Source organism: Dasypus novemcinctus, chromosome 13 (assembly GCF_030445035.2).
Source record: "Dasypus novemcinctus isolate mDasNov1 chromosome 13, mDasNov1.1.hap2, whole genome shotgun sequence".
NCBI classification, from domain to species: domain Eukaryota; kingdom Metazoa; phylum Chordata; class Mammalia; order Cingulata; family Dasypodidae; genus Dasypus; species Dasypus novemcinctus.
This window is the reverse complement of record NC_080685.1, coordinates 49,877,104-49,893,382: the sequence shown is the minus strand read 5'-3', so window position 1 is coordinate 49,893,382 and position 16,279 is coordinate 49,877,104. Positions and strand designations below refer to the sequence as shown.

The 16,279-nt window shown below is 35.6% G+C and overlaps 1 protein-coding gene across 19 annotated transcripts in view; it reads right to left on the bottom strand.

The window, feature by feature from the left end:
• PRRC2C (proline rich coiled-coil 2C) overlaps nucleotides 1-16,279 on the bottom strand; it is an 89,274-nt gene that overhangs the window by 53,596 nt on the left and 19,399 nt on the right. For 11 of the 19 annotated variants that reach the window (XM_058310111.1, XM_058310124.2, XM_058310123.2 and 8 more), the window contains exons 2-11: nucleotides 14,255-14,420; nucleotides 13,438-13,615; nucleotides 12,003-12,112; nucleotides 10,824-10,949; nucleotides 9,252-9,472; nucleotides 6,368-6,450; nucleotides 5,663-5,796; nucleotides 5,495-5,582; nucleotides 4,674-4,812; nucleotides 1,415-1,468 (exon numbers count right to left, since the gene is read on the bottom strand). In XM_058310111.1, coding sequence (XP_058166094.1) covers nucleotides 1,415-1,468; nucleotides 4,674-4,812; nucleotides 5,495-5,582; nucleotides 5,663-5,796; nucleotides 6,368-6,450; nucleotides 9,252-9,472; nucleotides 10,824-10,949; nucleotides 12,003-12,112; nucleotides 13,438-13,615; nucleotides 14,255-14,366 — 1,245 coding nt within the window. In that variant the 5' untranslated portion in view covers nucleotides 14,367-14,420. The remainder of the gene's footprint in view (nucleotides 1-1,414; nucleotides 1,469-4,673; nucleotides 4,813-5,494; nucleotides 5,583-5,662; nucleotides 5,797-6,367; nucleotides 6,451-9,251; nucleotides 9,473-10,823; nucleotides 10,950-12,002; nucleotides 12,113-13,437; nucleotides 13,616-14,254; nucleotides 14,421-16,279) is intronic. The other 8 variants (XM_058310113.2, XM_058310118.2, XM_058310126.2 and 5 more) reach the window with 6 other exon arrangements.

Below are 16,279 nucleotides of genomic sequence, written 5' to 3'. Positions count from 1 at the left end.
CTGACCCGCCTTGAGAAAGAGGTCAGTATAGGGGGGGAGCACATGTGGCCCAAGCGTTTGAGTGCCTGATTCCCACATGGAAGGTCCCGGGTTCAGTTCCCAGTGTCTCCTAAAAATTAAAAAAACAACAACAAGCAAACAAATGAAAAAACCAACTCTGGGGAGCCAATGTGGTTCAGTGGCTGAGCACTGGCTTCCCACATACGAGGTCCTGGGTTCATCCTCAGCACCAGTACCTCAATCAATCAATCAATCAATCAATCAATAAGGGAGAGAGATTAAGACATTCCCAGATAAACACTACATAGGCCCTACATGAGTGCTAATCAGAGTTTTGTATGCTGAAAGGAAAGAACTTTAAAGAATAGATAGAAGTCATACGAACAAATAAGGACCTCTGGCAAAGGAAATGACATGGATAAATCAAAATGCCAGTATGATTTATTTTTTGATTTGTAACTCAATGTTTTACATCCCACAGGATCTAAAAGGCAAATGCAGACTGTAATGATAAATCAGTGGTTTGGGACCCATAATGCATAAACAAGCAATTTATTACAAGATCTATATAAAGGAAGAGGGACAGAGGGGTATAGGAACATTGTCCATGTATACAAATGAAAGTAGCTGGTACCAAAACAAACTAGAACTACAGATTTAGGATGTTAAATTTAAACCCCATGGTAACTACAAAGAAAGTATCAGAGACTATGCAACCTCAGAGACACACATGAGAATACAGGTTACTAGAGGCAGGGACAGGGGGAATGAGAGTTAATGCATAATGAGTAGAGAGTTCCTGTTTGGGCAGATGGGAAAGTTCTAGTAATGGATGGTGTAAGGGTCCTGGAACACTGTGAATGTGCTTAGTCCCACAGAATGATATGGTTGGTAGTGGTTGAGATGGAAAAGTTTGTTGTACATGTTTCCACAATCAAATAAATAGCAACTAAAGAGACAATGACAATTAGATGCAATACATGACCCTGGGTAGGATCTAACAAGGAATGAGAAAAGATTCTAAAGGCCATTACTGGGATGTATGAAAAAATTTGAATAAAGACTACAGAGGCTTTATACCAAAGTTAAATTTCTTAAACTTGTTAACTACCTACCACTTAGGGTGCTTATATAAATGAATGTTCTTGTTCTTAGAAAATGTACATGATAGTATTAAGTGTTCAAGAAGCAGGATATACACTAAACTCGAGTGCTTAGGAAATAGATGAATTGATGGAATGATATAGCAAATATATTAAAATTTGTGGAAGGGGGGATCTGGGGAGTGGGGTATGTTGGAATACTCTGCATGGGGTTTGTGTTATTTGTACAATTGTCTTGTAAATTTGAAAGTATCTCAAAGTAAAATGTTTAACAAATCATACAGAGCATAAATAAAGCAGTGACAATTTACCTGCTGTGAAATCAACTTTGGAGGTGGTGGCAGGTGTGAAGATGGTCCACGTTCCTATTATAAAAAAGAAAATGGGACATCATGTTGAGTGTAATAAGACAGGTATAAAAGGACAGATATTATATGACTTCACTTATATGAAATAACTAGAATATATAAATTCATAGTGATGGAAAATAGTGTATAGGATAGGGGTGGGGAAAATGGGGAGGTAAAACATAACAGCCACAGGGATTTGGTTTAGGGTGATGCAAAAATTTTGGTAACGGATAATGACATGAGTGGGATCAATGCCACTGAATTGTACACTTGGAAGTGGTTAAAATAGGAAATGTTATATTGTATATATTTTACCACAATTCACAAAAAGAAAGAGCCTAAAGAGACAATGACAATTAAAAGCAATACATGATTATAAACTGGATCTAATAATAGAGAAGAAAATGCCCAAAAGTACATTAGGACAATTGAAGAAATTGGAATATAGACTGCATGCTTTATTATCAATGTGAAATTTCTTGAACTTGATATATTAAGTGAATATCTTTGTTCTTAAGAAATATACATGGAAACACTGTTATAGGAGCATGATGCATGCAACCTATTCAAATGTTTAGGAGACAGATATATCTACCATATGAGGCAACACGTTAAAAGTTGGTAAATGGTATCAAGGAGGTAGGGGGTATATTGGATTTCTGTGTATTGCTTTTTTATGATTTTTGCAACTTTGAGTTTAAAATTATTTTTTTCAAAATAAATGTAGCAAAAAATGATTGTTACAAAATAATCAGAAAACAAAGATATAGACTGGAAATTATACACACACACACATATATTTCTTTAAGGTACCAGGGATCAAACCCAGGATCTCATATATGGGAAGCAGGCTCTCAACCACTTGAGCTATATCCACTCCCCAATGAGAACGGGTTTGTTTGTTTTTTAGGAGGTACCAGGGATCAAACCTGGGGCCTCATACATAGGAAGCAGGCACTCAACCACTTGAACTATACCCGCTCCTCTGGAAATATTTTTTTAATGTGTTAATTTTCTCAACAAAACAACAAAATTGCTAAAAGTAAACCATCTTTGTCCTATTCTCTTTTTAATAAAGCATACAACTACATAAATCTTGTAGTTCTTACAGAGTCACTCTGTCTTTCAATAAGGCTAGAGTCTTAAATGCACTTTGCAAACAAAGAGAAATTTACTGTATCAATTCTGGAATTATAACCTAGGAAATTTGGCTTGGGGAGTTGTGCCTCACCAAACTAATAAATTTTATTTATGCAATCACATTTTTTTCCCCCTAACTCTTTCCTAATGGCAAACTAAAAATTTGAGATTTTTCTAAAGAATAAGAGGCATCTAAAACATATTGGAACTGGATGTAAAATATTCACTTGCTAATATACACAACAGTTTCACCAAAAAATCAGGACAACAAAGTAACAAATTCCTCTACTCTCCCATGAAAAAATTGTCCCTTATCATCATACCAATAGAAGAAAGTCACAACACAATAATTTTATTAAAATATTTGTTAAGCTTTCATAAATTTATTCTTCAGTAACACACCAATGTTTTAAGAATAAAATTTGGGAAGCGGATTTGGCCCAACGGATAGGGCATCTGCCTACCATACGGGAGGTCCAAGGTTCAAACCCAAGGCCTCCTGACCCATGTGATGAGCTGGTCCACGTGCAGTGCTGATATGCCCAAGAAGTGCCCTGCCACGCAGGGGTGTCCCATGCACAAGTAGTGCACCCCTTAAGGAGAGCAACCCAGGGCAAAAAATGTGCAGCCTGCCCAGGAATGGTGCTGCACACACGGAGAGTTGGCACAACAAAACAAGACACTGATTCTGGGTGCTGCTGACAAGAATACAAGCGGACACAGAACAACACACAGCAAATGGACAAAGAGAGCAGACAACTGGGGGGTGAGGGGGGGAGAGAAAAAAATTTCTTAAAATAAAAAAAGAATAAATTTCAAACTCCCTTTTATAATTTACAAGACTTAACTGGTTCTTACCACTCCCCCATAGTCAATACTTAGAATTTCTTGAATATGGCTCATACTTTCTAACTTTGCAGATGTGCTTTGGAATAGCTTTCTTCCTTTTGTTTACTGGCTAATTCCTACTCTAAGAATAGGTTGAGGGAAGCAGACTCGGCCCAATGGATAGGGCGTCCGTCCGTCTACCGCATGGGAGGTCCACAGTTCAAACCCTGGGCCTCCTTGACCCATGTGGAGCTGGCCCATGCGCAGTGCTGATGTGTGCAAGGAGTACCCTGCCATGCAGGGGTGTCCCCCGTATAGGGGAGCCCTACGCGCAAGGAGTGTGCCCAGTAAGGAGAACCGCCTAGCGTGAAAGGAAGTGCATCCTGCCCAAGAATGGTGCTGCACACACGGAGAGCTGACACAACAAGATGACACAACAAAAAGAAACACAGATTCCTGGTGCCGCTGATAAGGATAGAAATGGTCACAGAAGAACACACAGCGAATGGACACAGAGAGCAGACAACTGGGGGGGGGAGGGGGGAGAAATAAATACAAAATAAACCTTAAAAAAAAAAAATAGGTTGAATTCTCTAAAAACTTACTATGTGCCTACCTCTATCACAGCACTTACCACACTGTATTGTAACTGGTGCTTAGTGGCCTTTTTTTCTTTCATAGACAGTTAGGTACCACTTTTAGCTCCCCAAAGGGACAGGTTCTTTTACCTCTCCTTCGTATGAATTTAGCAAACACACACTGAATAAATATACTATGATTCCTTACCAAGAGTTAAGTGGACTCAAGGTAAGTCCTTTGCCTTCCCAGTTTGTAATGCAGCTCTTGCTACCCTGTACCATCTTACAAGTGGGATCAAGTTTATCTATCACCCTCATATGTCCCTTCTTTTGCAAAATTCTTCCAAATGAATTTCTCTATTCCTATGTGAAGCTCTCAAATAATATACAATTTAAAACACAAAGACTGACCAGGATTTATAAATACTCTGTAACCATAAAGTAGTTCAGAAATGTTAGTTTTAGTTTAGAAAAATAACTTTATACCTCCGCTTTGATATGACTAAGCCATTATAAGAAACAAAAAACTGCAACAAAAATTATGTTTCAGTTATACATATATTCAAGAAAAAATATATAGTTCCCTTCTTCTAAGTTCCAGTCCAACTCAACCATTTTAAGATAATTCATCAATAATATCTACAATGACAAGGATCTCTATGAAACCAACAAACCTGATTAAATGGAGGTCCTTTCCCATAGGGACCTTTTACTACTGGCTGGGCAGGTATCTGAGATGATTTAGTGCTGCAAACTTCATCTGCTTCTTTTCGGTTTTCAGAGTTTTCAGCGGCTTTTGAACCTTGATCATCACTGAAGGATCAAAACCCAGTGAAAATAAAAAAGCAAAGTAAGACTGTTATCATAAGTAAATGCATTTTCTCTCTATAAAAAATATTTCCGTATGGTTTGAGAAGAAAAAAATCTATCAAGGAATGAGACACTTTTGTGACCCAGTTCTGCTAATTCACTCACACAGAAAACATAAACTATGTTTCTATAATGTATTGGTAACTGAGCTGGTCCAGTTTACTGTCAGAAGGCATAAAATCCATTGCAGAAGTTGTCAAACTCAGATGCTCACACTTGACAAATAACCTGGCAAAGAAATATAATCCCACTATTTTTTCTCCTTCCCACCCAAGAAATCTCATCCTACGTGCAAATGAGTGATATCAGAGGTACCATTTAAATGAAAAAGAAATCGAACTAAGATTTATTTTAACACCTTGAACCATATGCTAAGCATCTAAAATCTTTTTTTTTTACATGTACTTTCTTCAAACACAGCAAGCTTTAATTCTTTGATTAGAGCTAATTCTTTGATTAATTTGGCTTATTAATCACCCTGCAACTCAGTAAAACTCCTTGGGCAGAGAATGTAGAAAATCTATAGATAAGGAACAAATGTCTATTAATTAAGCCTTTCTAAATACATGGCTGATGTTGTATCAACAAATTTATACTGTTACTAGTAAGAGCTATCACAACTTACCTGCTATTCTCTTTAGGACTACTACTTCCTTGTTCATCATCATCACTGAAATTTAGTTGTTCCGTATAATCCACTTCCATCTGAGCACCTATATAATTAAGAAAAACTCAGATTGACTGCTTCAGAGTATTTAGCAACTAAAACCACTTAACTAATTTTGCCTCTTACCTGCCCAACCTTCATCAGCTTCAGCATCTAAGTTATCAAATTTATCAAGCTCCTTCAGTTCGGATGCACTAAGGATGGAGGGGCGTTCAGGCTCAGAGGCCCATGATGGAGGTGGGCCTCTTCCTCGAGGGCCTCTAATGAAAAATAGGTTATGGGAAGAAAAGATACAAAATTTTAATAGTACTACATTAGAAGAATATTAAAAGATTGGGACTTAGCTCATTTCAATTCAACATTAGATTTTTAATTCCAAGACATTAAAAAAATTTTGATTTGTATTAAAAATTATATACATAGACTACATAATACAGTTTAGTATTTAATAGTTGACAGGACTTTTTAATTTCAAAGATTTAAAACAAAACAAATATATGCTAAAGGATAAAAAAAATCTCCAAATATGTAACCTTAAGATAAAACATAAGGCAGAAAAAAATTAAGGAGTCAATACCATCACGAAAGGAAGAAGGGAGAAACAAGTCTCAGAATTATAGGACCACGATTTCAGTTTTCAGAATGTTATGCCAATTAATGCAAAGTCATAAGAACGAAGTATTTTCACTCTGTTTGAGTAAGATTTTGACAGTCATTTGTTAATGCAAATTCGCTTTGAGGACAAAAAAATGAATCAACCACTACAATCCATTCAATCACCAGAAAACTGTAATAAGCATATATGTGCCTTGCAGACTAGAATAGTCTTACTTGTTTGTTTCAGATAAAGAAGGCGGGAATCTCATGGGGCCATGTAGAGGAGGATATGCCATTCTAGGATACTGCTGGAACATCTGAATAAAGGGAACACAATTTTTTGGGTAAATTTAGGAACCCTGTTATAAAATAATAACCAAACCAACTCAGTCTGAAATTATAGCTATAAGTTATTCAAATAAATAGAACTATTAATAATTAATTTTACTTGCTGGTTTGGATCAACATTTACCCTCAGCAACAAGTCATTTACAAAACCATTGCCTCCACCAAGTTTTTACATTAACTAATAACTAAAGTGCATCATATAAAAAACTTGCTATTCCATTAAAAAAATTACCTAAAAATGACTGTGTATTGACATGAAAACCTAAACTAAAATGAAAATACACATACCTCTCAGAAAATTGCAAAGCCTTAATCAAGTCAGAATACTTGAAAGGCAAATAAGGTGACTTTACCCTAAAGCAGGAGTATACTAGCTGGGGACAGACTTGTTCATGAAGAGGTACTCTGTTTAGATCAAAGTAAAGAGTAGTCCATAACTCAGAGGAGGAGGAGGTGGACAGTGAGGGTACTTGGAGTTTTCCTAAGGTCAGGGTCTAGATGAATTCTGAGTCAAACTACTGTACAGATAACTGTAAAATGAGGCCCAAGCAGTTCAAGATGATGCTCTCTTGACTTTAAGAAGCTAAACTTAGAGGAAGATGTAAGACAGACAATGAAGATAAATAATACCACCAAGAAATTTGGAAACAATGAAGTGTCAAGGGGTGCTATGTTTACCATTATTTGCTTGATATACAGGCCAAATTATGTAAAAAATATGAAATAGTATTGTTACCTTCAATATATAATTTGTATCCTAAAATATAAGAGATTAGTTCTTCTCAAAAACAAAAAACAAAAAAACCTCTATGTTAGATAAGGAAATTACCTTATACTTGAAGAAAGGCTATAATTAGGTGATTATGTTTTCTATATTAGAAATTTCTTCCAAGTAGGGTTAAAGCAAAGTTAATTAAGTTAAGCAGCAGCTGAACCTTAACTGGGGAAGCTTTCTGTTTAGGGAATACCCTAGATAATTTCCAGTTGCATCATGTCTGTACTGAAACCAGGAATACATTATTGGAGGCAAAAGTTCATTAAAAAAGTTGTGTTAAATTCTCTTCATCATTCAGACATAAAGAGTTTAATTTAATATGGTCTTATTAAATGCTTAAAATTTAGAATTTGCCACAAAATTATTCGTAGAAGCAATCTTTAAATTCACAATATGTACTAGTGGTTTGTCTTATTTCTTCTTCTTTTACTTTTTTTAGGAGGTACCAGGGATTGAACCTGGGACCTTGTATAGGGGAACCAGGTAACCAACCACTGCACTATACCCGCTTCCCTGTAGCAGTGGTTTTAAAATTAGTATAACACTTTGTCAAATAAATCATTCAGGAAATTGGGAATGAAGCCCACTTGAACTTCCCTGCTATGTACCCTGTTATATCCCACCCCTATTTATGAAAGTTCAGGGGTCTTTGTAAGCACAATTTGAAAATTATTAAGGGATAAGTAATTGCATATAAAGCATTTTTCAAGGTCAGATTAGCAGAAAGCTAATTTTTTTTAGACAAGTACTTGTATTTAAACATTTCCCTCCTCTACCTTATGATGGCTAAGTAAATAGCACAAGGAAGGAATAGTAAATACATTTTGAACTCGAATACATAGAATTTAAACCACAAACAAAATAAATATATGATCTAGTTCTTCATCTATATGATTAACAGTCTTCTCAAAAATATAAATTAGTTTAGCCTTGTCATATAACTTCACAATAGGCTAAAAGCAAACAAATGAATGAGGGCATTGGATCAAAATACTAATATATAGGAAATATACAGAGGCCAGAAGAATATATTAAATGAAAAGATGGAATCAGAGAAATTCAAGTATGAGAAACAGGACAACAAATAAACTGTTAAAAATAAACAAATAAATACATAAGAGATAAGCAGAAGTGCCCATAGAAAAGATTCTTTGAGACAACTGGAGAAACTGAAATACTGGCTTGATATCTGAGAATATTAGTGAATGCGTTTTCTTTTTAGGTGTGAAGATTTAAAAAAAAAAATCCACAAGGGTTATTATCTCTTAGAAAAACATCCTAAAATATTTACAGATGCAGGGGCATCTCAAGATATGCTTTAGTAATCTGATATGGTGGGGAATAGTTTAAATAAGATTGACCTCAAATTGAATTGTTGATGCTAGACAGTAGATACTGGGTGGGGAGGTTTTATTAAAACTATTATCTCTATTCTTGTATATGTTTGGGATTTTCCATAACGAAAAGTAAAAAAAAAAAAAAAAAAATTAAAGATACACTATTCTTAACTTTTTTTGTTCTGCAGATGATCCCTTTTGATAGTCTGGTGAAGCCTATGGACTCTTTTCAAAAAATGTTTTAAAATAAATTATCTAAAACACATAGTATTACAAAGGAAAACAATTATATTATTTGTATCTGTTACCACAATATTTTTTTAAAATTGTGATATAGTAATGCATATGCTTCTTTATTAAGCCATTAAATAATAAGCCAGTTTAATTGTGGGTCTAATAAACTAACAATTTTGAAGTAATGTTGAGTATAAACAGTATTTTGTCATATCTACAATGTAATGTGACATAAAAATTCCTATTAACAATAAAGTCACAGGTGCTGGTGATACTCCTGTAATTTGTCTCCTACATTCCTAATAAAAGAAAATTGTAATTTCCAGCTGGACATTAGTGAAAATAAAGAAAGAAAACTCATTCTAATCTCCCCTTGAACCACAGATTAAGAACCTCTTAACTAGCCAGCTTATTTAATACTCACATAAGGAGGCATCATAGCTCTATATTGGGAAGTGAGGGCAGGTTGCTGTCCATTCAGTTTAGCTTGTGGTGGACCACAGGCTATCCTTTTTTCTACCACTTTGAGGATATCATTTTGTTCTGATGTTCCAGCTGTGTTGTCATCCTGACCAGGGAGCTTTTCATCTTGATCAGATGGAGGTGAGCCAGCAGACTTACCACCATCTCTCCAACAAGCAACATCTGGTATGAAGAGAAAGGAGAAAAATATGAACACGGAAAAGAATGAAACCATATCAAGCACATTTCAAGAAAATGCAAGCAAGCTAGCAGAGTGAAGGGACAGTGAAAGTATAATCTAGTGCCTACTGCTGTCTAATGCTTTCAAGGTGTTTAGGTATTCTAGAGCATTGGCACCCTGAGCAGAAAGCATGTACTTGAGGGTACCACCACACAAGTAAATAGTGGAGTGGTGGAAGAGAATATTAGAACTTTTCCATTAAGCTCTACCAATATCTGATATAAAGATTAAAACCGTTGTTCTCATTTGGTCCATACGTCAGATGGTCATGTTTCAGGTAAAATAACTGAGGTTTCCTGAAAGAAGGCAAGTTGGAGTTCTATAATCCAGGAGGGTTGACAGCAATGCTTTTCAGTAGAGTTAAGTAATTATATTAGAAGAGATTATTAAGCAATTAAATAAACGAGATAAAGAGGTATTACGAGGCAACCCTGTGTGGTAGCTAGCTTCCATGATGGCCCCCAATCATCTCTACCTCCTGGTATTCACACCCTCTGTAATCCCTTCCTAGTGCTCCCAAGACTGGTCTGTTCAACCTATAAAATATGGCAGAAGTGACTGCACGTCTCTTCCAAGATTAGGTAATGAAAGACTGCAGGTCTTCCATCTTGACTAGGGGAATGTGTGTCCGTCTCTCTCATCACTTAGTTTGGGAAACCACGTTGTAAGCAGCCCTACTGAGGCCCACATGAAAGTGAGCTTGGAATCAAGAGTCTTTCAGCCCCAGGCAAGTCTGCCTTGGATGAGAACTTGACTGCAAGCTTGTGAGAGTCCCTGAGTCAGAACCTTCAGCTAATCCACACGTGGATTTCTGACTCTCAGACAGTATGTAAAATCATTAAGTTCAGTTCAATTTTTTTTTTTTAAGGTACTGGCACTCAACCACTGAGCCACACCAGCTCCCCAGAGTTGTTGTTTGTTTTTCATTTGTTCACTTGTTGTTTTGTTTTTGTTTTTAGGGGGAACCTGGGACAGAATCCCAGGACCTCCCATGTGGGAAGAATGCCCTCAACCGCTTGAGCCACACCCACTCCCTCATTTGTTTTTATAAGCCACCAAGTTCGTTATGCAGTAACAGATAACTAATACATCTGGCGAAAATACAACTAAATCATGCAATATAGTAGTAGAATTCACTTTTTTTTTTAAAGGAGGTACTGGGGATTGAATCCAGGACTTTACACATAGAAAGCAGGCACTCAACCACGGAGCTACACCTGTTCCCTCACATTTATTTTTATATAAACTCATTAACCACATTACAATGATGGAAATATAAAAAAGTATTCTTACTTGGTGGGCGTAAACTGGGTCCAGGTCCATAATTGTCATCGTTTGCTTCTTTTTCTTTTTTTTCCTGATCTCCAGCTGCCTGCAGGCTGGGAAATTCTTGCTGAAAATGACTATTCACCTGGATTCCTATAGGTTTTTAAAAATATATTAAATGTAACCATAACACTGAATATAATCCAAATAACCCTCCCAGGATAGAGCTCACTGTCTTTGTCTTATAATATTTTGCTCTTCAATGATGACTTTTCATATTCACAACTTTTTAATACATCTAGAGCCCTTGAAAAGTTAATGAACAGCCATGAGGAGATAAAAATCTAAGAAAGGAATCTGCCAGATACTGTTCCAGAGAACTCATTTAAGATGATCAGGCAAGTGGGGAAGAATTTCACTACTTCTGTTTCTCTTTTATTATGACTCCACTAAAAAAAAAAAAAGTAAAATTCCTTTGCTAATAACTTTAAGAATCAGTTCAAGCCATTCTTCCAAAATATAATTTGCGTGTAAACACCACAAGTATCAAGTTGAGATTAAAATACATTCATGGTTTTTTCCTTTAATTTTCATGATACTGATCATACCTCACTATTCACCTATAGACTCATCTACCTACATGCCTGCCTATCTATTTTTATAGTTTTATAACTCCAAAGAGCTAATCCTATTAGCTTGAGGACCAAGAGTGGGTTCCTCCATAGAATGTTTTATTTATGATACATATTTTGCAAAGTGAGAAAATTACATTCTGTTGGAGATTCCGTCATTCCTTGAGAGAAGGGAGGATAGAATTATAGCTACTCTGCTTTACGGCTATTCTGTAGCTTTTCTCCACCTAGGAAATCAGGATGTTTGAAACAAGAGAAGATGAATATGCAATGTTTGAATACTTTTATGTCTCTAAAAGCTGAAGTTATAGGCTTTGTCTGAACATGGAGAGGTGAAGATAAAATAGTGTGGGCCAGAGGGTATCAGTATGAAAAATTTAAAGACTCCTTTATTAATCCTTATAAGTGCCTCACACATGGGCCTTACCACTGAAACTAGCTTAAGAGATTAAAAAGAGACTCCTTTTTAGAGCTTAAGATTGCTTCAAAATATGACAGATCTACCCCTTTCTCCTTCATGGCTGTTCAATAACTATCCAAGCCTAACCAGTTTTCCCAGCTAATGTCCACTTACCATCTCCTTGCCCACCTTGCTTGTTACTGGCCCATGATTTGGGAACAGGTGCTACTTCTGGGGGAGCTGCAACCCCAGGTTTTGGCTGTGCTGGTGGCACTTCTGGTGTTCTTAAAAAAAATATGAATCCATTATTTCAGATATTATATATTTAAATAAATATTATTCTTAAGGAAAATCTGTATAAAACTTATTTTGGCTATTCATAAATTCATCCTCGACACTTTTCTTCTGTAACATTCTTTCACATGAATTATGGCTGCTTTAGTCTCCTTTCATCTCCGTTTTCTAAAGATAGCTGCCAAAGAGAAGACAGCATTGCTTTTACCCTATTTTTTTTTTAAAAAAAAAACAAAACCAAAAAAACCTTTATTGAGCACAGCTTCCAGGAAAAGGTTTTAAACAAGTCAACATTTATAATTAGAAATAACAGTATATGCATACATACAGTCTGGACCGATGGGATTAGCCATGGGCTAATAAAGCTAAGCAAGCTCATTTAGCAAGCAACAGGTTTACCACTGTACTTATTACTATTAATCAAAGAGGTAACCATAACCGTCTGATCCCTTGCATGAGTAAATGATATTTTAAAAGGACCTACAGTTATATTCAATCCACGCAATGAGGTAATGCTTAAAAAGGAAAAGGTAGTTAAGACTTAAGAAATGGAATAAATTTCTAATAGTCACACCTATAATTGACTTGATGTTATAAAATAATTCTACAATACCAAATAAGCAGAGAACAGGACATCTTTATAAGAAGTTTTATAGAAATCTGGTAACAGATATAGGCAAAAAAAAAAAAAAAAAAATTAAGTATCCAATGACTGAACTTATATTTTTAAATTATCACTTATTTAACTTGGTCATTCAATTAACCAAGAACCATGCACGATGCATGATACATAGAAGGTATTCAATTAAATATGTGGTGAATGAATGATGATTAAGAGGGACACTATTAATTCTATCCCAGCCTTCTTGTTGTTTATTCATGCAATGAGTATTATTTGAACCCCTATTATGCACTAGTCATAGTTTCAGTGCTGGAGATATTAGTAAGCCAAAGAGATTAAAAATTCTTGTCATCACAGAGCTTATTTAACAGAATCAACTCCTAACTAATCATATTATAAAAGAATGTCTCATTTGGGAGGAAGTGGGGAGTCTGGGGGTAATATGGCAATGGAGTCTGACAAAGGCTATAAGAAAAAATGTTATTAGCAACTGTCATCTTTCTACCTTGACAAATGGATATACTGCCACTAAAGCCACTCCAAGGGAAAAATAATCAAAAGTGGATTAGATAATAAAAAACTTTATACGACGTGAGATACTCAACACAATGTCTAGTATATAGCAGACACTCAAACGTAAGTTCCCTAAGAAAAAGGAGAATGATTTCATTCTTTAATATACTTTTAACTCACTTTTCTTCTTCATGCTGTTCCTGTTTTGATGCCCACCCTGTACCATCTTTCGGTACAATGTTCACATTAGGATCATTGCCTTTGTTTTCTGCTTTGAGACTTGGGAGGTTAGCTGGTGGAGGCATACGCCGTGAAATACCGACTTTTCCGAGACTTTGTAATCCATGTCGAGCTGCAACTAAAAATCAATAACATCAACTTCCTAAGAACATATATTGTATTATCCATTTTATTCTTTAAACAATACAGACATTATTTTCTAATATTTTAAGATAAGAAAATTTAAACTAAGCTACACACACATGAAATGTAAACCAATAAAGAAATATCAAAATAAACAACCAAGCTAATGAACATATACTTCAAAAATTCTAACAGTGTAACCCATACACTATGGAAATGGAAACACTGAGTGCTGGCTTTAAAATTTTTTGAGGAGATCTATTTCAAATTCAAAGTTAGAATGTTAGAAAATAAGTATGTTTTATGTTGTTAACAGATACTGCCAATGTATGACACATGGTCTAGTTTTCACTTTCACACTAGGCTCAAGATATCCAAATTTTAAAAAACCACACAGGACTTATATACTCCATAATAAAAGTGATGGTAAATACCTGCTCTCATATACCTCTATGCCTATAGCCTCACTGACTGAGGTTCCCATTTAGTACCATGTATTTTTACTCATTTTCTGCTATCTGACAAACAGGGAAAAATAAAATCCTAACAGGAGCAATTTTGTCATATCATTTACTGTGAAAACAAAATCATGAGAAACATGACAAATATATAAACGTCACTTGATTTTACTCACCTGTGGTTTTCTGAGTTTCTAATGATTTACCCTTGTAAGTATTAAATAAACTGAGTGTTGCATACTTTTTCCCATCCTTTGCTTTCGTGCTCTGGCCTGACTTCTCCGACATTTCGGTGGAAACTCATCGAGTCCAAAACCTCCTGCCACTCCCCTTAAAATCTGTCTTTAGGAGGCACATAAAAAAGGAAAATAACAAGGAAGATCTTAGAATTTCTTAACTGATACAAAGTTTTAGTAAATTCAAATGTTCATAGAAATCTTAAAAGTAAAAACTGAGAAATGTGAAATCAATCTTGCAACAACCATATCAATGATAATTTCACAGATCAGTTTTAATGTCAAAATCAACCCATAAATGGCAGAATTAATAATATAATTACTACATATTGGAGAATATATTTGTATTTACAGATTATAATTACTTAACTATATCAGAGAGAATGAAGATAATCCATGCTGAGATGAATAGTTCAAATATAATCACTCTATTAGTAACGGAGACTGTCTACTTAATAAATACTATTTAATTTAATAGGCTTGAGATGACTAACACCAGCCTATACTTATGGAATCCAAATTTAATAGGACAACAAATTTCATACTCACGGTTTCAGTCAGTAAGTGCCCAACAAAATGCTATTAAGTTTAGAATAGCAAAAAAAAATTTCTATTCTCTCTGTATTCTTAAAAAAAGTACATTTCCTCATAAACACAAAGAATATAAAATTAATAATGCATTTTATGGCTATGAGTTAAGTTTTAAAGAAATGGTGTGGATTTATCAGAACAAATCCCTGCATATATGAGTACTTATTAGAAATTAGTATTTTAATAAACATTTTTAAACAAATAGGACTTTTATCATTGGGGTTAATGTACCCTAATCTTGGAAATTACCTTAACTAGAAAGAGAATCTACTACTAAAGAGGGGGGAAAGAGAAAAATACGCCCTCACACTATTTCTCCTCATTTAATGTGAAGGTGTATACACACCAATCTAAGGGATTTTTGAGGGGCTAAAGGTAGAAGTAGGGCAGAAGATGGCAAGTTATACTATAGAAACCATGAACAGTCGTAAAAGGAACTGAGAACTAAAATACAGGAACTAAAGGAAGGACAGAATTGATATATCATGCAAAAAAAAAAAAAACACACCAAAATTAAGGAAAGTCTATATAGGCCCTACTATTACAAAAATCTTATTTATTGAAGTTTTACATTTGTCAATTGCAGAATCAGCATCACATATAGAGATTTGATTTTTAAAGCCTACTAACTGGGAAGCGGACTCACCCCAATGGATAGGGCGTCCGTCTACCACATGGGAGGTCCGCGGTTCAAACCCCGGCCTCCTTGACCCGTGTGGAGCTGGCCCATGCGCAGTGCTGATGTGCTCAAGGAGTGCCCTGCCATGCAGGGGTGTCCCCCGCATAGGGGAGCCCCAAGTGCAAGGAATGCGCCCCATAAGGAGAGCCACCCAGCATAAAGGAAAGTGTAGCCTGCCCAAGAATGGTGCCACACACACGGAGAGCTGACACTAACAAGATGACACAACAAAAAGAAACACAGATTCCTGGTGCCGCTGATAAGGATGGAAGCAGTCCCAGAAGAACACACAGTGAATGTACACAGAGAGCAGACAACTGAGGGGGGGAATAAATAAAAAATACATCTTTAAAAAATAATAATAATAAAAGCCTACTAACTGCCGTACTCAACAACTGTGTAGCTCCAAAAAATTTATCAAGAATTTTCACATCTATTATCTCATTTCAGCCTAATAACCTTATGAGGTAGACGGTAAATGAGGAAACTAATGTTCCCAGGTAAATGGGACTGCATTGGAAGTCAGTATTTCTGGTTCAGTCTACTACACTGTGCTGTTCTCTTCCACGTGGAAGTGTGGATAACTACTTAGCTTTCTATGTATATACTTACAATAAGCCACCTTAACATTCAGATAATTGTGAAAAGGACTCACCTGCGACCAAGACCAATCTATGGACAGTTTGCTATCATAT